General features: G+C 39.0%; 1 protein-coding gene across 2 annotated transcripts in view; it reads left to right on the top strand.

The window, feature by feature from the left end:
- WDR7 (WD repeat domain 7) overlaps positions 1–21,286 on the top strand; it is a 367,645-nt gene that overhangs the window by 290,225 nt on the left and 56,134 nt on the right. For both annotated transcript variants that reach the window (XM_032882427.1, XM_032882426.1), the window contains one exon: positions 5,895–5,994. In XM_032882427.1, coding sequence (XP_032738318.1) covers positions 5,895–5,994 — 100 coding nt within the window. The remainder of the gene's footprint in view (positions 1–5,894; positions 5,995–21,286) is intronic.

Below are 21,286 nucleotides of genomic sequence, written 5' to 3'. Positions count from 1 at the left end.
CAGGGATGAGAAAGGATGACATGGGATCGTGGATACCGACATGGGCAACATTCCTTGAAGTGTTGAGAGAAGGATAGAAAGTTGCAGGGTAATATGTGTAACACGATACCATTTGTGTTATCAAAGTTAGAAAAATCTCTCAGGGGCACTTGAGTGGCTCAGTGGGTTAAAGCCTCTGCCTTGGGCTCAGGTCCTGATCCCAGAGTCCTGGGATCGAGCCCCTCATCGGGCTCTCTGCTCAGCAGGGAGCCTGCTTCCTCCTCTCTCTGCCTGCCTCTCTGCCTACTTGTGATCTCTCTCCATCAAATAAATTAAAAAAATCTTTAAAAAAAGAAAAATCTCTCAGAAGTTCCACCAAATCCTTGACAGTTGTTCATCCTTGGTAAGGGAGGGTGGGTGAGAAGGAGGACTTCCTTTTTACTACATACCTATTGGCAGTGTTTTGAGTTTTTAACCAGTCCATATGGCCTTGAGACCTTTTTAACAAAAAGAGTCAAAAGTTCGTGAACCATTTTAAATCAATGTCAAGAATTTCTAAAAGCCACTAAGTAATCCTAGTATCTCAATGGCTTATGAAAATATGTGTGCTTGTTCTACCGTCAGTGCTCAGTAAATGTTAGCTGCAAGATGTGTAGTTAGAGGATTGTAAATAGTTCTAAATTGTAGATGGTTATATCCCACATTCTGTTCGACATCCTTAGATTTTAGATGGTTTCCTGTTAACTGAAGATTAATTTTGGATTATCAAAAGAGTGTTTCTTGTTGCTTTTTAATGCTCAAGGATATGATAGACAATAGTAACTCAACATTCTGAGATCCCTGGAAAATACCAAAGTCATGGTTAAGAAAGTGATGTTACAGGTTTCTGGGTTCCTCCCAAATTGTATTTTTGCCAAGAGTTGGGTATTGCCTTATCCTTTGTGTTTCTAAATTGACTTTTAAATTTCACATCGGTGTTCTCTTATTTGAAGGTGATTTTTAGTAAAAATATAAAGGTCATCAATTTAAAGGAGACTGTAAATAGAGTACCAAAGTTATTTAGAGACGCAGGCACTGGGTGTTGGTGAACTCGCAAGCAAAGTGACTTGCTCCAGGATCCTGCACTCAATTCACATTTGTGCTTCACACCCATTTGTGGGGTGGCTGACACCCCACTGTGACTTAGTCATGGAAAGTTGAAGTCACAGAGACAGCTTTGGAAAAATAACCTATTCCAGTGTTTATTGATGATCGATAAGTTATTATTTCTTTTAACTATGTTTTGTGTGATAATACCGCGTTCATTGACATTTACATGTGGCAATATATCTGGCAGATTCACAGCATAGTTTTTATTTCCATAACGACATTTATACCAAAAATACATACTTTCTTGTATGCATCATAATTTAGGCTATATTTGCCTTCTTGAATTTCAGTTCAGGTGATCTTTTCTAGCTCCCTAAGGTGTAATTAAATAGTTTCCAGTATACAACTGTTGGCCCCATGCTAACATACCCAGATGACAGAGACCTTTATAGATCATTTCATGTAAATCTGCAGTTTCTTGTCTCAATTAAAAATTGATTTTTAGAGGGATCATGGCCGTTTCTTGACTTTTATTTCTTCTGCCTAACTTTTTTGGACACGTTTTGTTTCCTTTATTTCCTCATCTCAATTATTATTTTAGACCCTATAAACTATTCATTGGCCGTAAAAGTCATTATGTTTTGCATAGTTTTTACACTAGTTCACTGGGGGATAGGCATAGTGTTTGAATTTCTTACCGCGTTACTTTTTACTGCTCATTTGGACCACATTTATGTATTCATACATTCAGCAAAAGATAAAGTCTCTGGTGGAGAGAAATGAGCTATAAACAAAATATTGTTTGATATCAGGGATGGTTAAGTACAATAAAGAAAAAGTAGGATAATGGACTACAGGATAATGGAGGAAGGGCTGCTATATTAGATAAGGTGGCCTATGAAGATCTTTGTCAAGATCACCTTGGAACAGAGACCCGAATGGAGGGAGGGTACAAGCCATGGAGATATCAGGCAGATGAGGTTTTCAAGTGGAGGGAGCAGCAAGTGTTAGAGCTCCAAAGTGGAAACCTTCTTTAAAAAAAAAAAAAAAAAAAAAAAGATTTTATTTGTTCATTTGACACAGAGACACAGCTAGAGAGGGAACACAAGCAGGGGAAGTGGGAGAGGGAGAAGTAGACTTCCCAGTGAGCAGAGAGCCTGACACAGGGCTTGATCCCAGGACCCTGGGTTCATGACCTGAGCCGAAGGCAGATGCTTTAACAACTGAGCCACCCAGGCTCCCCAAGTGGAAACACTCTTGGCATATTCGAGAAAGTACATGGAAATCAGTGTAACTAGAGCAGAGTGAACAGGGGGAGAGAAGATGAAGTCTGAGAGATGGGGTCCCGTCACAAGGATCTTGAAGGATTATTGTGAACATGAGAGAAAGGTGATTTAATTCATGGTTGAAAAGGATCAACAAGATGGGATTGGGAGGGAGACAAACCGTAAGAGACTCTTAATCTCACAAAACAAACTGAGGGTTGCTGGGGGTAGGGGTGGGTAGGGAGAGGGTGGTTGGGTTATGGACACAGGGGAGGGTATGTGCTATGGTGAGTGCTGTGAAATGTGTAAGCCTGATGATTCATAGACTGTATCCCTGGAGCAGATAATATATGTTAATAAATTTTTTTTTAAAAAGTATAAAATTTAAAAAATGATCAGAGTAATTGGAAGATGAGTCTGTCAAAGGAACCCTGAGGCCATGGTAATTTTCAAAGGACAGAAGTGATTTAAAATATTGCCACAAGGATGATTTGAGATTAATAAATATTTATTGGGAAAAAAGAAGAAAAGGATCACCCCAATTGCATGTGGGCAGTAATGAAAGTGTGGGATCAGTGACAAAAGTTCTTGGATGATGACCACCCAGACCCAGTAAGAAAAAATTTTGTAGCATTACTGGATTCCAGATTATTTTTCTTTCGTGTACTTGGATGGTGTTCTCTCTAACTTAGCAGAGTTTCCTTGTGATGGGCCAAGTTCCTTGTTTGGATTCTTGTTCTGATTTGAATATAATAAAAGGATTCTTACCAGATTGTTACCCAAGAAAGCTGCCTAAGTGACATGTTATTGATGTAGTGAACTGGGAGCTGAAATACCATTTTGGAAGACTCAGTCCACATCAGTCCTTACTCTGAGAGCACCCCCTTCCAAATTATGAAGGAATTTAAGACTTTCATGTAGGAATTTAAGACTTTCAGGTCACATCTAGAATAATTTTAAAAACTGTAGTGGATCCTCCTCTTCAATACACTGATACCTTTGGGGGTAGGGGCAATGCGTATCTCACAGTCCCTCAATGGAAAACTAGTTCTAGGTGAAGAGTAATTTAGGGGTATGCTGGGTTCTGGAAACCATCGGCAGAGATAGACTCCCTGCAACCTGTCTCCCCAGAGTGGATACTTGTGAAGTGACTACATACATACCACAGATTTCTTCTGTTGAAAGAGATACTGTTAAGGGAATAAAAAGTTTAACAAGAAATCCAAAGATAAAAAACATGCCCCAAGACCTTCACTGTCCAGAATTGTTTAAGATCTTGTTTAGAAGTATTACTCTAGCAGTAAATTGCAAAGAATGACAAATGCAGACCTGTAATGTATGGTCCTTTCAGGAAAACTAAAGATGTGATACCAAGAATAGATTTGAATTCTTTTCTTCCATAAATTATGGTGTTTACAGATGATATAGAAGGATGAGGTTGATATAGCAGCATAGAAGAAAGCCAGTGTATCAAAAACTTTTGAAATTCTGGTTTAAGTAAATTTTGTCCACATAAATGTATTTCAGCACAGATTTCTTTTGAAAAGGATTATTTTAAGGAGTAATTACAGCCACGTTTTACAGAAAGATTTCAGTAGTATTGCAGCTACATCTGTGCAAAGTTTAAGAATAGATTTTAAAAATACTTCTGAAATTTCGTTTTCCTGTGGCTATTAACCTGAACAGAATAAATATTCGTTACAGTATTTGTGAGGTAGTATGTTCCGTGTTACCGTAATTGCGAGTTAACTGAGTGTGTAGATGTCAGTGTAGCTAAATAGTGACGCCCGACACTTAAACCACTGTAATGATCGGATAACAAAATAGTAAAGGTTCTTAAACTCTTCTAGGGCATTTTTTTATTTTCAAATATAGGTGCATTGGATTTTGAATGCCGATCCCTGCCTTCTCTGTTGTGGTAGCGTAATGTGATGCTTCAGACAGGAAAAGCGTTGAGGAAGCAGCCTTACGCTAGCCACTCAGTAGTGGGGAAGCTTCATGTGTGTCAGGAGCCTTTAGTGCCTTTCCTTCCCTCCAGCCAGTGTGCAAAGAGGACATCCCACTGCCTGAGCACAGCAAAACCAAAACCGGCAGGAGGTCCTAAAGTAGTGTCTCTCATGCGACTGAAAAATGAAGCGTTAATCTTCCACTGAAGGGAAAGGAGTTGTTTTACTGGGTAAGGCTTAGGGATAGGACAGAACTTTTAATGAATCCATCACTTGCTAATAAGGAACAAACAAAAGGTTTTAAAACTGAGTATATCATTTTCCAGATTGATGAACTGTGTGTGAATGTCCTGATGCCATCCCACGCCTAGATGGCTTTATCACAATGTCGCTGGTTTCAAAATGTTCACATTTAAAACTCTAGTCTATCTCCCAGCCTCTCTTACCAGAATTTCAGAAATGTCGTCACGTGACCTTGTAGTTTTTTTTACTCCGTTTCAAGAAAGCATTAGAGAGATACTTCCTTGCTGTCATCTCCTTTCCCTCTCCTGCCCATCTTTTAAAAGATTGGTAACAGAAAAGTTAGGTTGGTAGGACGACCACAGAGAACAAAGTCAAGGAATGTGTGGTAGAAATTGATGGAATCTCCTCATAAATATTTAACGTAGGCCACTTGTTCATCTGGGCAACTCCTACTGAGACAATAGCACTAGATAATGGGAAGGTATATTCAGAATTCACTGGGGATATAAAATCATACCTTATTTACACTTGTAGTGGTTTTTATTTATATCTTCCCAGGCTCTAGCCAGATGGCCGGGAAATCTTTGTGGCAAAGCGTAGATCAGGAATTCAGATACCTAATCCACTCATGCAAATTAACTTAGAAAAAAGAAATAAATAAAAATAAATCAACCTCTTATAATCTTCAAATCATCCTCCCTCAGTTTTCTTTTCATGTAATGCCAAATAAGTACCAAATGTGCTTCCTTATACTACCTTTAGTCATAGCTGTCATTTAGGAAAACCAGTAAATGTGGAAAATCTATGGAATTTGCCAGATTTTGCCGTTTTCTTATGGATAACTTGCTAATTTCATTCTAAATTACTGATACGTACTTAAGCATAACATTAGTGTAGCTTTTTTATGATCTGCTAGAAAGTATGTTTCACTCCTTAATACTATAATAAAATGTGAGAACATAATTGGATTGAATATGTAAGCTTTTCATCTTTTCCATTCTGTTTAAGTAGAAGTGTTTGCATAATAATTACTATAGCAAAACTGCGTTTTCTTATCAAACCTTATTTGACCTTATTTCTTGCTTGAAAATTCAAAGGTGTTTGTAATGATGAAGTTGTTTTCTACTGAAAATAATTATCCATAGCCTAAGTGGTATTTTGCAACATTTTTCTTTCAGTTGATTTTAAGAGTTACTAAAATGAAACAGTTCTGAAAAATCTCGATGTATTAATTATCGATATATTTATTTAAAAATATATATCAGAGCTGACTTCTATCTTTGAGATACGTTCTGTCCACTTCCATGTGCAGGTCATCTCACCTGGGTTTTTTGTTTTGTTTTTGTTGTTGTTGTTAAAATGTTCAATTCAGGTTCTACATGGTCAGCTATTATGAGCGGAATCACAGAATAGCAGTTGGAGCTCGCCATGGTTCAGTGGCCCTGTACGACATCCGGACTGGAAAATGTCAGGTAAATAAATCATTGTGACTTCCTCTCCATAAAGTGTGGAAGTTATTGAAAGGAGTGAGAGACTAGCACTTCACCAGTTGACGTGCTGAGCTGCTGGAACATTATGGATAATGCTAAAGGGATCAATAGTTTAATGAAGGACTCAAAGAATATAGAGCCCTACTGTCTTTATTCACTGGCTTCGAAGGGCCGCTACAGATGGGTTCATAAGAGAGCCTAGAGAAAGGTGCTTCTGCTTGCCAGCTACTTTGCAATAAGTCTCTTCATTTAAACAGTTTTCTTGATTCTTCTATTTTTGCCATGCATTTTCTTTCTTTTTTTTTTTTTTAAGATTTTATTTATTTGACAGAGAGCATGAGCAGTGGGGAGGGGCAGGGGGAGAGGGAGAAGCAGACTGCCTGCTGAGCAGGGAGCCAAGAGGGCTTGATCCTAGGACCCTGGGATCATTTCCTGACCTAAAGGCAGACACTTAACTGACTGAGCTACTCAGGCACCCCTGCCAGGCATTTTCTGAAAATGTTTGATGTACATTATTATGATTAATGACTAACCAAAAATTAATTTTCTAAGTAAAACAAGGGATTTGGCAATTCTAAGACAGCATCCTAGCCAGAGTTCAAGAGAAGAGGAAAAAAGAAACTGATGAGATAATATATTATTTTTATACTTTTATAAATCTTTTTGTACTTTTATAACACTTTATTGTTTATGAAGAATTGTTCTTGATTTTAATTTTCATCTTGATCACTTGATTCTCAAAATGTACCGTTGGTTAGACAGGGCAGGTCTGGCCCCACTTTAGATATAAGTGAATCAGAGCTCCAAGAGAGGCTTTAAATCTCTTTATCCCAGAGGTCATACTGTTAACAAATGGCGAAACCAGGGCTAAGCTCCCCTGTGATCATGGTGAATTTATAGGGCTCATTGATAAATAGTTCCAAGTCATAACTTCTTATGTTTCATTATAGCATTTATCAATGCTGATCTATTCAACCATATTAGGAATTATATTCAACTGTGTTAGATAAGTATGTAGTCAACTGTATTAGGAATTTCCAGAAGGAATATAAAGAAGTTCATAAGGATATATCTAAAATTTTATACTGCCTCTAAAATTTAATAGGCTATTAATTAATTCTCCAAAAGCTTCCCTGGCTGCTTTCCATGAAAACAGTAGTTCTAAGAGCTGCTAATAGATGTTGGGGGTAAAAATTTCAGGGGTCAGACAAGTTTAGGGGATACTGTTGGAACGTTGAACACGTTTCTTTATGCAAACGTTCTCAGTCTCTAATGTGTAAGTGTGCATTTTGTGTGAGAGCGTAGAGGGTGGACCATTTGCCATACTCGTGTAACTGTTGAATTTTGTTTCTGTCAATTTTTTTTAGACATTAACTCCTTATCGGTGGCCATATGTTTGTTTGTTTTACTCTGAACTCCGAGCAGTGAAATCTCTCTAAATACTTGGTTAAAAATTAAGTTCCATGTTGTTTATAAGATTCTCTCCTAAAAGGGACAAATTCTTTAAGTAGCGTTTTCAGCATCTATTCTGGTAAGACAGTTTTTAAAAATGAGAGTATATCATTACTAGCAGACTTGAGAGAAATAAATCACAAGCATCAATAAGGAAAGATTAAAAAAAAAAGAAAAGAAAAGAACAAAGGGACCTTTCCAAGCTTCTTTAAAATTGAAGTATAGAAAGCAGAGAGAAGACTGTTATTGGACAAGACACAGTTGGCAAAACCAGCAGAGAGAAGCGTGATGCACTATGGGCAAAGGTCTCAATGAAGGTCTTAGGAACATGCAAAAAACACAATAATTTGGATATTTTATTCTTTTTAATTCAATTACTTAGGATACACTTACTAATCAAAGGCATTCTTTCTTAACAGGAATTTGTAATGTCATTCTTAGTCCATTTTATTTTCTGTCCATCGTTTTAGTACATTTAGACATTTTAGTGCCTCCAGATTTTTGTCCACTTCAGCTTCTTGATTTTGATGTCCCAGATCACCGTTAGTGTTATATGACTGAATAACCTTCACCTTCCAGCTCTGTATGAAAGTAAAGGTTACCTTTTCTTCTTTTTTTTTTTTTATTTAAAGATTTTATTTATTTATCAGAGAGAGAGAGGGAGAGAGAGCGAGCACAGGCAGACAGAATGGCAGGCAGAGGCAGAGGGAGAAGCAGGCTCCCTGCCGAGCAAGGAGCCCGATGTGGGACTCGATCCCAGGACGCTGGGATCATGACCTGAACCGAAGGCAGCTGCTTAACCAACTGAGCCACCCAGGCGTCCCGACCTTTTCTTCTAATCACTGAGAAAAGGAAAACGAAGCTACATCTCTAAGTCTTAACTGCTTTTGCCGGTTACCAGTTACATCCAGTGCCAGTGACACTTCGGGGATTCTCTTAAATCTTTTATGGTGTCAGTGTTGTAGTATTTGAAATAAGTGAGTTAGCCGTTGAAACAGAATGCACAAGTGTAATTGGCATGTTCAGAAACGATGTCTTAGAGGTGAATCCAAGGACTAGGGAGTTCGAACTGGGAATGCAGTACTGCATTTCCTGACTAGCTATTGGAATCAGTTGACAGAGAGAGTGGGATGGTTTTCCTGGCATGAGCAAAGATACGGAAATAGGACCTAAAACATATAGAGAGGATAATTAGTAAATTCACTGGACTCTAGGGGGTGGGGTTCCAATTAGGTGGAAAGATAAGATGTCACCACCATACAGGGAGAGTCACAGCTGATGAGAGAATCTGCTGTGGTCTGTCCAGGATGTAGAGAACGCAGGACTGGGGGAGAAGATGGAGAACGTGCGGATTCCCTGTCATCATTACTAGATTGGTTGGTAACAGAGAGCATAGAAACACTAAATCCCCTTTCCCTTACTTTTTGGCATTGGCTGTTGGTTTTGTTTTTGTTTTTGTTTTTTTTTTACTCCATTTTCTTTCTATGTGTTCTTCCGAAACACACACAGTAGGAGATGATACAAAGCCACAGAATACATATGCATATCTGTATGGAGCATGACATCCACTTGAGCCTTCTCAAGCTCTTGCCGAGATCACCCCCGCTCCCTTTCAGTAAATGAAGCTCGCTGGAACACAGCCGCGCTCCTTGCTTTGAGGGCCATGTGTGGTGCTGTCACACTACAGCAGAATTGAGTCATTGTCACCGGCGAAGACCTTACATGGTCTGCAAAGCTGAAAATATTTATTGTGTGGCCCTTTACAGAAAAAGTTTGCTGAGCTGTGCCTTAGCTCACCAAGGAGGAAGAGTTAGCGAATTTAACTACAAAGTCCATTAAAATGCTACAGTGTAATGTATCAGAGAAGATGAATTAGAAACTGGGCAGCTTACATCCCATCTCCACCACTTGTGAATTTCATAACCTTGGGGAAGTTTCTCAACCTGTCTAAGCTGAAGTTTCCCCTCGGTAAAGGTAGTAGAAATATTGCCTGTTCTTGCATGAGAAGTAAATAAGGTAATTGATGAGAAATTCTTAGGTTAGTCTTCAGTGAGCACAGGCTGCTATTGTATTCAGAAAAACTTGGAAATGCATCACATTGTAATTAAATTACCTTAATTGTAGAGAACATGCAAGGTCACATGGAGACGTGAGGGCGTTTGTAGACTCTGGGGCCAGTTCACAGTCATCAGTGAGGAGCACTTTGGTGGACGAGTTAAGCAGGGCTGCCTTAGGCCATGTGCAGATTCTTGCTTCGTAAAGGCAGCTCTTACCTGTGCTGTTAGGCTGACTCTCTACTGATCGTGCAAATCAGAACTCTGATGCAGCTCGGTAGTTAAAAATCCTGCTGTGCTGCTGACTTCGCTTTTACCTGGCGACTGCTAGCAACTGAGGCCTATACCTGACTCGAATTTTGCTTAATTAAAAAGGAAAAAAAAAAAAGAAAAAGAAAAGTAACTCTCTATGAAGTACTTAAATTTTGTCGGTAGGCAGTATTCTTGATAAGCAGGCTAATTAAGTTCCATGAATCCTTAGAGCTGCAGGTTTGTGTGTGGTTAAATCAGCAATGAAAATCCTCCCTCTAGCAATATTTGCCTTTGGTTTGGCAGACTTGATATTATGTCTCACTGATTTTCCAATCTTCTTGAAACACGGCCTCTGTAATAAATACCTGCCCGCTCTGTACAAGTTTCTCCCGGCTCCTGTTAGCTAGTTTTCTTCTTAAAGGTTGTTCTGTGTCACTTGGGGTATCTGATCCACCGTGGGAAATACAGATATTTACGTCCTTTGCCGTAGTGCTCAAAAAAACGCGGTGATGTATGACAGAAAGTGTGGCAGAAGTCTTATCTAAATCTTCAATTATTAAGAGAACTTTATCATTGAAAAGTTTAAGTTCCTTAACTCATTTTTGAGGCCTGTTTTTCAGTGCCTAAAACATAGTGAATGCGTAGTAGAATACACATGGATCAAATAAAACACTGAGTCTTTGGAGTAAAAAATAGAATAAGAAACATTATATGACATGGTAAATGAAAACAAAGTATGCCTTAATTATATCAAAAATATGTGGGTCATTTTGGGCATAGTTGTATTTTTGGTTAGTCAGAAACACCTTGTCACATTGTTTCTAAGGGGATATCTTTTCAGAAAGAGCATAGAGAAACCTCTTTCTTATGAGTCATGAAAGGTACCTATATTTCTGTAGTGGACCAGGTCTGCCATAGGCCAGATAATGAAGGAAAAAATAGAAGCAAAGATTGATTGTATTCATAGTACTGTGACAACTGAGGTCTAGCTATAATCCATTGTAGACCAAAGGTAAATTCTGGAATGCTGACATGTAACCCATTACACAGCTTAATGCTATAAAGAGTAATCAGCCCGCATGTTGAGTTCCTCTGGCCTTAACAGATTCCTTATTCTATGTAGGATAGATGCGTTGAACTTCACATGTCACCTTATAATTGGGCTCAGCCTAAACTCCAGCCCCTAAAGTTTTTATCTGCTAGACATTTTCATTCTGCTATCTTGTCATGCTTTCAAATTCAGTGTTTTAGAAAATCTAAGCCTATATTCTACCAGCATCTTTTCTAACCTACCTTTTTTTGTTAGTGGTGCAGTTATACCAGGACATTACAGTTCTTACTCGTCCTTTACCCATCTACATCCAGTCACTGAGTTCAGTCAACTTTCCTTAACAGTGTACCTGAAATCTACCTTGTCCTCTGCTAAACCTAAGTTAGGCCCTTGACCTTTGTGCTTCAGAGCCTTTGAGATTCTGGCTTTGATCATCACATCAATCCCCTCCTCTTCTGAGCTACTTTTCATTCAGTAACACCATCCTCTGTTGTTCCCTATCGTGGTCCTCCCCCAGTTACATGGGAAGCACTCAAAAATGTCTGTGGGATGATTCATTTCAAACACAGTGAAGATTTCAAGAAATGCCCCTTTCCGATTCCTTTTGTCTTTAGATTATATTGCACGTCTGCCTGCACTGAGTATACACAGTTGCCGCATACTAGCACTGCTGGTTAACAAAAGTGCTGAAGATAATCCACATTAAAATAATGAAAATTTCATTAAAATAATGAAAATTCAATAATAATTCCATTGAAATTTATTTTCCTTTGCATTTGTTTTCCTTTGACCTTCCTTTGATTTCCTTATACCCACTAAACTATATGGCCTCTCACATTCTTTACTGGTACGCATTTATCTGGCGCAAATTAATTATATCTTTGATAATATTTGCAACATACCAAATTTGATTTTAAAATTAATTGGCAAGTTATGTATTTTCTTTTACGTATTAGAAAAGGCAGTAAGAGCAGATTCTGGAGCCTGACCGACTTGGGTTTGAATCCTTGTTAGTCCCTTGTAGTTCCTTGTTAGCTTCGTGGCCTAAGTAAGGTCCTTCAATTCTCTATGCTTTAGTTTATTCATCTACAAAATGGACACAGTAACTCTCATAACGTGTTGTAAAGATTAAAATAATAAATATATATGAAGCAAATGTCAGCCAATAGTAAGGGCTTAAAAAATGTTAGCCATGATGATTATTATTTAGTCATTGGTTAAATAAGACACAGTCAACCTCATTCTGTTGGCTCCTGCTGTTACACATCAACCTTCATACCAGGTAGATTTATTGCAATTTCTTATGATTTTATTTGCTGCTCTTATTCCCAGACTACTTGATTAATCTTACAAGTAGAATGAATGAATAGGATATCAAGTCAAGTAATTAGCAGATTTCTAGATATACTTACTGATCTGTCCTTATCTGATTATATTTAACATTCTTTTGTTTATCCTAATTTTCCACACCATTAATCTTTTGTCCTATGATATTTTTCCTTCAATGATTTTTTTTAAGTCTTTACAAATACTACTTTTAATGTTACTGCTATATTAGAATCTTTCTGGGTAAAGTAATTTTAGGCTAATTTTTAAATATAGTATTCTCAGCTGCCACCATATCTCAGTTGTTGGCCTTCCTGTTTGCATATATTCAAAATCCTTATATTAACCACTGCTGGGGTTTTTTTTCCAAGGACTTTATTACTGTATATTTTCCACATCTGTTTCCTTCATCCTTTTTAAGATATAAGAGATGAATTCAGTAATTCAACCATTTTATTATTATTCTTATTTTCAGTTTCTCAGGTGTCAGCATAATTTCTTGTAGTTTCTCTTCGTTTCAACAGGAATAGTTGTGAATGTTCTCATTCTCCCTCATTTGCATATCATATATTACTTATCCCTTCATTAGTTATCTATTGAAATTCAGTTATGTTTATTTATGAACTTAACTTTTTATGTAAATCACAAGACCTTCTTACGTTGCATGGGTGTGTGGCTGCTTTTATAACCCAAAAGAGAACTGTAGTTAGAATCTTAAGGTTTGTTGTTGTTTGATTTTTATTGGGTGTGGAGTTGGTCTAAGATTTTTTATTCTGCTTCATCTCTGGATCTGGTGGGCTATGGCCAGTGTCCGATTCTCTTTCTTATTTTTGTCAGCCGGAAGCTTCCTGTAACAGTTTTGTTGTTGTTGTTTTCCCTAATAGAAGTGTTTTGTTTTCTTTGATAATAATGATCCACTGATACCTTGCCAGTCAAAATAGAGTAATTTGTGTCATTTCCATCCTCCCCGTGAGACATCTAGATACAATGTTTGAGTGATTAGCATTTCCATGAGAAAGAGAGAAGAGGAACATAAGGAGCAGCTGGCAAGAGGGAGGAGGTGTACCTGCTTTCTTCCCTGGCATTCCGATTTTTCCCAAAATGAATTATACTGATTGGTCCTTTTGACTATAAATGTAATTCATGCTCATTTAAAAAACAACCTCAAATAGCAACAAATATTTAAAGTGGAAAGTTAAAGTACGCCGTTACCTGTCCCTTAGAGTTAATTCCTGTTTCATCCGTTTCTTGTAAATCCTTTGAGGCTGCTTTCTGTACTATTACCCCCTCCCTCTTCCTCAATATGTCTTCTGCAACATGTTCGTATTTTTTTTTAAAGATTTTATTTATTTATTTGATAGAGATCACAAGTAGGCAGAGAGGGAGGCAGAGAGAAAGAGGGAAGCAGGCTCCCCGCTGAGCAGAGGGCCCGATGCAGGGCTCCATCCTAGGACCCTGGGATCATGACCCGAGCTGAAGGCAGAGGCTTTAACCCACTGAGCCACCCAGGTGCCCGAACATGTTCGTGTTTTTATTTAACAATGTATTATGTTTTCCGGTGAGTCCACCTGTCTTACGCAGTAATGGCAAGTATGTGATGAATGCCAACTGTTAGCTGCAAATAAAACAGGCATGGATCCTGCTCTCAGGGAGCGTCTTTCCTAGTGCGAGGAGACAAACAAGAAACTAACTAGGAACCATCAGGGTAGTAGTAGGATAATATAGTGGAATGATGGGGTACATACTTAGGGTGCTCAGGTTTGAACACACTGAGGGGATGGCATTTAGCCTCAGACGGTGCCGTCATCTAGAAGAAGGGTATTACAAGGAGCAGGTGGTACAAAGAACACTGGAAAGTTTGGGTAACAGAAAAAAGGCAAGTGCAGGGGGCACTGATTTTGTGAGCGAGCAGAAGAGAGGTTGGAGGTGGAGCTGGATAGGAAAGCCAGGGTGGGGATCTAAGCAGGGAAATTATACCTGTTTTTAAAAATTATTTTTTATTTGTTGGTTTTGGAAGGCTTTTGTTCTTTATTTCACATTGGAATCATAATAAACACACTACTCTTCGAGTTAAAAGTCTTAATATTGTATCCTAGCTAGACCTCTCAGTTGAAAACCATTAATCTAGCACGTTCCTTATAAAAAATAGAATATTTTAGAAAACTCTTTTCCTGTTGATAAAATACTCAAATTGAATCCAGCTTTGCATCTTACAAACAAGGCTGCAATAGGCATTTTTGAACATACGTCTTTATACACGAGTGCTTTTCTCTCTGTAGGAAAGATTCTAAAAATCGGAATTGGTTTGACCCATTTTTATTTTAAAAGACTGTTTGCTGCCGAGCTGGGACTAGGGTTGTTGTAGCAGAGATGGAGAAAAGCAGGTGGGTGAAGGAGAGCCAACAGGTCTTGATGATGATTCAGATGTAGGTGGTGCAGTATGGGGCAGGTAAGGGGGAGGCAGTGTGAGAGAGAGAGGACAGGGATGATTGATAGGGTGAAGATGCCCTAACAACCGGGAGAAAAGCAGGCGAGGAGTAGGGATGAAGCTCAGGACTTCACCATTGGACATACTAACTATGAAGGGCTATTTTAAACTGTTTGGACGACTACATAGTATTCCAAAACACAGATGTAGGAGAATTCATTAGCCAAACTTCTATCAATTAACATAACAGCATTACAAACAATGCTACGTTGAATGGCCCGATTTATGTAACTTTTTATGCCTATCTGATTTTGGGGGGAGTAAATTCCTGCTTATAGAGTGCTAGGTCAGAAGATGTGTGCACTTGATTGCCGGAATGCTCTGAAACTATTTTCCCACAGTTTATTAGTTTCTTTTTGCCCTCCCTAGCATTCCTGAGAAGAACAGAATGACTCTTGGCCGGCAGTTATTCTCATAAAAAATGAAACCCCACAGTTGGTCTGTTTTGTCGCCTGTATTTCTCATCTCACATGACAGACTATTCATTTATTCAGGAGTTCTCACTCATTTAATTTTTTGAAATATTAAAAAAATAAAATTAATATTTTATGATGTCTCTTCTCTGTTCCATACACCATATTATATGCAAGACCTCAGAAAATAAATATGAACTATTCCTACCCTCGGGGAATTTATAATGTAGTGTGGAAGACAAGACGTAAGCCTGTGGTCAAAATACTGTGATCACCCTTGGCAGTAGTGCCATCTAGAATGCTGTGGGAGAACACAGGAGACAACACTAGCCTAGACTTGCTTAGGAGTCTAGGGAGAACGGTCTGGAAGGTTTCTCTAAAGGAGAGGACATCTGAATTGAGCCATTAACAATTAGGGGTTAGGCAAAGAAGGAGACAGGCAAGGGACTTTATGCCAGGCAGAAGGGACAAAAGGGACAACATCTGCAAAGCCCAGAGGAGCAAGAAAGCATAGGGGAAACATGCTAACCAAAGACGAACTGCTGTTTTCCTGGACGTAGGTGAATGGTTCATTTATAGCAGTTTTCAGATTATCTTAATACCTGGAATTGCACAAATCTTTGCTGAAAAACAGTTATTCCCGTAGGTACCTGGAGACAGCTCTTATGTGTGGCTTATTAAACACTAAGTAACAGATTTTCTAAATAAAGTTACATGGTGTTAGCAAAGTGTTAAACAACTGAATGCTGGCATTTTCCATAAATAACATTTTTAGGAAAAGGGGGGTGGGGCAAGATATGAAAATGTTTTCAGCATGAGATTTCAAGCACTCTAATAAAAATAAACCAACATAATTTTCCAGAATACATTTAATTTTGGCAAGCACTCTGAGGCTACTGTAAATCCAAAGAAAGCTAATCAAGACTCAGCAGAAATGTCAGCAAACACACCTGTATTAATCGAAGTTTGGAAAACAGTGTGTTCTTCTCTACAAAAATAACAAAGATTTTACGTGTAGTTAGAAGGAGCAATGGGCCTGAGGTATGTGGTGGACAGTAAGATTGATGTTTCTTTAAGGCAGAGTTTTGAAGCTTCAGGCACAGTTTTCACTGAGCAGAAGTCTATAACGTTTATACATCAAGGGCACTTATGTGGTGATTGCAAAAATTGCAGTGAGAATTGACTACAGTACTTAGTCAGACTGTGACATTTTAGGTATTTTCTTCTTGCTCTTTTCTGCAGCTGGGTTTATGGCAGGTGCTTCCTATGACGTCCTCTGAGCACCAGCCGGAGATATGGCATCGAGGGTGATAATAAGATGAATGGTTGGGGAAGACAATGGCTTCCTGACACCATGTTGAAGAATTACCTAAGAAGTTTCCTGTTTTGAAAGTGAAATGCTATTTAGAGAAGGATCTCTAGGAAGAGAAACAGATATCTGGAACAGTGCTTGAAATTAGACCATCATTTATTCAGAACGTTTAAACACTTTTAAAGAATATTTTGAGCAGGCTGCGTATTTTCCTGTTGTTTATCTACTCTGTCACTCACTGTGTACTTCTTACATTTGTGGTATATTTTGAGTGGTAGTATTCAAGATTTTTGCCCCAAGAAAGACAATTAAAATACTTGGCAATATCTGTGATTGGAAATACATGAGGCAGAGAGTTCTTTTGTTTACAGAGCCAGCATTTCAGCATCCATGCAAAAGCATTAGGTAGACTAAAATTTATTTTGATTTTCAAAATTCACGTTTTAGGTACATTTCTAAATGCCATTCAGTTTCCTTCCTAGGAAAGTTCTCTTTTTCCTCTCAACACATAACCTTGTGTATGTACGTGTATATGCTCGTGTATTTAGCTATCTCGTGCATAGTAGTCCATAAAATCAGAAAATACTGGGTAGGAGAGTCACAGTACATGGAACTCATCCTGGATTCACTGCATTATAGTCTTTATATCTACTCTTGATATACAAGGTACTTTGAATCAGGGCTGGCATGTAGTATTCAATAAATGTGATCCCTAAGTACTCTAAAACACATATAATGAGGACGTGAGTTTGCAGCTCTTGGTAGGTTTTCTTTTCTTTTCTTTTTTTTTTTAAGATTTTATTTATTTATTTGACAGAGAAAGCAAGAGAGCACAAGCAGGCAGAGCAGCAGAGGGAGAGGGAGAAGCAGGCTCTGCACTGAGCAGGGAGCCCGATGTGGGGCTCGATCCCAGGACCATGGGATCATGACCTGAGCTGAAGGCAGACGCTTAACCCACTGAGCCACCCAGGCGCTCCTCATGATAGGTTTTAAAGAGATGTTGATGTTTTAAATGAGCTTGCTATCAAAATTTGGTAACTCCTATCCAAAATAGAACTCCTCATGGAGCTCACATCTGGTGAAGGCAGAAGTGGGGGGAGGTGTTCTAAAAGCCTGTGGATCTAGTACAGTCAGCCCTGGGAGTCGCTCAGCTCATCAGAAATGTTGCTCCCGTGTAGCATCATGTAAAATGATATGTGTCTTAAACATTTCATTTTAATTTAAATCCTATCAAGATAATTTTATTTTTCGTCTCTTGATGTGAGAACAAGGCCTTTTCTTTCTATAATTGGTTCATTGATGATAGTTCTAGAACATTTTTCTTTCTCAACCTTGCCATCTTCTGTTTGTTAAAGTAGGATGGGAAATTAAAGATCCGTGTAAAGCAGGCTCAGAGTACAATCCTAGATGTTTACACTTTGCCTGTTCTGTACACTTTGTCTCACCTACACCTAATTTCATGTGTATGCATGGTGTATCTTTCTAACACCATCTTCCCACTCTTATAATTTTTTCCGATATTTAATTCAACTACATGCTCACATTGACAGGCACAGCTAGCATGGCTTTGGTTAACTCGAGGTCAGAGAGCTGACCTGGCGGGAGCAGTAGGGAGTGCGCCTGTTAACCGCTGGCGCTCCTCGGGTGCTGGGCGTCAGCCAGGGAGGAGAGTATTGGTTGACACCAAGAGTCAGTAAAATTGAAGTCAGTTAAGAGAGATTCTGTTACGTGGTGCCTAGAGGTATTTACAGGACACTGTGAAATGCAGAAGGGAGTAACCACTTTATGGGCTAGAAATCTGTAATCCAGCAGCGATGACAAAGGTGAAGCAAGTAAGTGCAGTAAAGTGTTTCAGTGCCACAGCAGAGCTTGACAACACAAGGTAGGAAAAGGCGAATCCTGTGGAGGTAAGAGATAAGAGCAGGAAAAGTTCATAAAGAAGGTGACTTGTGCACTGAGGTTGAGTAGGGGCTCCATAGGTACACATGGAGGAAGAAACCTTCAGAGAGACGAGGAAGCATCAACAAAAGCACAGAGGCATCGTTTAGCCTCTAGTGCATTCCAGGAACTGTGAAAGTTTGGGCTGTGCTGGGAACAGAGGTTGCAAAGGAGTGTGGAATTGAGAAGAGAAGAGAGAGAAAGCCAGACGTTAGGAGGGGCGAGATCATGGAAGGCCTTTCCTAGATGGGTTGCTTCATAGTCTCCGTCTCATAGATCAGAAGAGACGAACTCAGACACCTGCAGAGGTGAAGCAGGTAGCGTGAATTAATAGAACAAGGTGAGCCCTCTTGCTTTGTCTTTCATTTTTCCATTTTTGAGAGCACCTTCCAAGAAATGTTCATCTTTTTAATGCTACTCTCTTAAAAAGAGCTGTGTAAGCCCTTAGTAAAATGCACCAGGCTGCTGTCCTTGAGTGGCAGGGATCGAACTGGGAGTCAGGAGGTTGGGAAGGGGGTGCTGTGGCAGACAGGAGAACACACGCTTCATGTACGGGGATCAGATCCTGTCAGTCGGTGCCACGTGCAGCTGTGGACCTTGGCCTGGTCTGATTTTTCAAGAAAGCTGAAAATCTGGGTTTTCATGTAAAAACCTCCCAGTTTTTCAATGCTAGGAATGGATTTAAAAGTTTTTAGGGTGCATATAGATTAATACTATGCTGAATGTTAGTGGTACATTCAGAGAGATCATTTGAAGAGTTTAAGCGGGAGAGCAACAGCATCACACATTCCATTTTGGAAGGTCAGGGCCTCAGAGAATGGACTAAAGAAAGTTTGCTCTTGAGGCTTCCATGACGGTGGTCCAGGCAAACGGTTGATCTGGCCTTGAAAGGAATCCATGGGGTCTGAGTAAAGAAGAGGGCTAGAAGGCATGACAGAACCAGCAGACTCTGATCAGCCTCAAAATACAGTCTCTTAAGTACATATACTAAATTAAACTATAAAGTAATGCCATAGTGAAAAAGTAAAAACAATATTTCATGAAAAAATTTGGGGGGGGGCATGAGCTCTCTGTAAACTGGTAGAAAAATAGTCACGTAAAAAGAAAGATTTAGGGGGCGCCTGATTGGCTCAGTTGGAGTGTGGGGCTCTTGATCTCAGGGTTGTGGGTTCAAGCCCCATGTTGGGTGTGAAGATTACTTAAAAATAAAATCTTTAAAAAAAATAGACTTAGATTAGGCATAGAGAGGAATTTTTAAAATAAAAGAGTTGTGGAATCATTAGATTTAATAGAATATTTTATCTACAAAGTAATAGAAGCCACAAAAGAGGCATTAAATTTAAAACTACATTATCTTCTATAACAAGACATCCAGAGGTATCTGGGAAAATGAGCAGCTCAATGGTATGGTCAGGGACCGTAGTCTGTCCATCTCTCTGTTTTGCTGCATTTGGTATATTGGTCTCAGGCTAGACCACCAGCACTGGGCATAGCCACCTATGTAGAGAGTACTGGCCAGAGATGGGAAGAAGTTTTTATTTTAGTTTATTTTTTTTAAGATTTTATTCATTTATTTGACAGAGATCACAAGTAGGCAGAGAGGCAGGCAAGGGAGCAGGCTCCCTGCTGAGCAGAGAGCCCGATGGAGGGCTCGATCCCAGGACCTGAGCCGAAGGCAGAGGCTTTAACCCACTGAGCCACCCAGGCGCCCCAGGAGGAAGTTTTAAAGCAGATACACCCTCAGAAAGCCTTGTTCTCATGTCTCAACTGACCAGAATTGTATCACATTTTCCGGCCTTTTGCTGGCAAAGAGCATGGAATTATCATGACTGACGAATTGAAATTCATCCCTGAGATAACAAGAAGGCTGTCATCTTCCCTGAGCACAGGGGGTTGACCTTAGGAACATAACCAACCTCTTTAACCCTATTTCCTTACCCGTAAAATGGGAATAATTTTAGGTCTTCTTGGAGATTAGTTGAGCTAACATATATATGATACTTAGTGTCATGACTGTTAGATTTTAAGTTAAAGTTAAGTTCAGTAAATGGTAGTGGTTGGGTTGATTGATAGTCATCTTTAAAGTTTTGAGTTTCTGAACTTGAAAGAGACTTTAGTCTTGGTTTAACAATGAAACTCTTGAGGCACCTGGTTGGGTTAGTCAGTAAGCATGCAATTCTTAATTTTGGGGTCATGAGTTTGAGCCCCACGTTGGTGGTAGCATTTACTTAAAAAAATTGGATCAATTAAAATTTTAAAAAGAGAAAACTCTTAGTAGGAAACTTTTTTTAACTAAGTAAACTAATACAAAGTTACTCTGAAAGAATCAGCTTACCCTTTTATTCCTATAGGAAGAGTGAGCTGGGATTGAAAAGTACAGGATAGGCCTCAAAAGATCTGGTTCTGTTCTTTTCTGTGTCCTGTCTGAAGCCAAAGGCCTTTCCCTTCATTGCACTGGAAGGAGAGGGTCACCCTTGATTACCTCACACTGTCCCTCTTCCCTCCCAGCTCAGCCGACTTGTGCTCCTACTTCGGAGTGCTGTTAAACAGCCACACTTGAAGACAGAGTAGGTGCTTAGAAATAATTCCCATTCATTCCTCTGAATGTTGAACCATTTAGGTAATTCTGCCGCTCTGTAAAGTTACACCTTAGTGTAGAAAATTCATTAATGTGTTGAAAGGTGTTGAAACATCGTTTACTTTCAGAGGAATGTCAAGAGCAAGAAGACATCAGTATAATAATACCCACCACAGCAAACAAAAAGCTGCTTTCTCATATATACTCAGAGTGGCCCTTTGTATAGAATGAAAGCCAGCTCCTGTAAGCCTCTTGACTTTCTCTGGGTGAACATCCCAGCATATGGCATTGTTACTGTGTTGCTGTAATTTATGTAAATGCGTTGTCAGAGATGAATTAAAACTTATAGTTGTAAATCTACAAGGACACAGCTGTAACTCACACAGATTTATCACTTGTAGATACATATA

This window comes from Lontra canadensis, unplaced genomic scaffold (genome assembly GCF_010015895.1).
Source record: "Lontra canadensis isolate GAN:19392208 unplaced genomic scaffold, GSC_riverotter_1.0 scaffold82, whole genome shotgun sequence".
Taxonomy (NCBI): domain Eukaryota; kingdom Metazoa; phylum Chordata; class Mammalia; order Carnivora; family Mustelidae; genus Lontra; species Lontra canadensis.
This window is presented reverse-complemented; position numbering and strand designations above follow the sequence as displayed.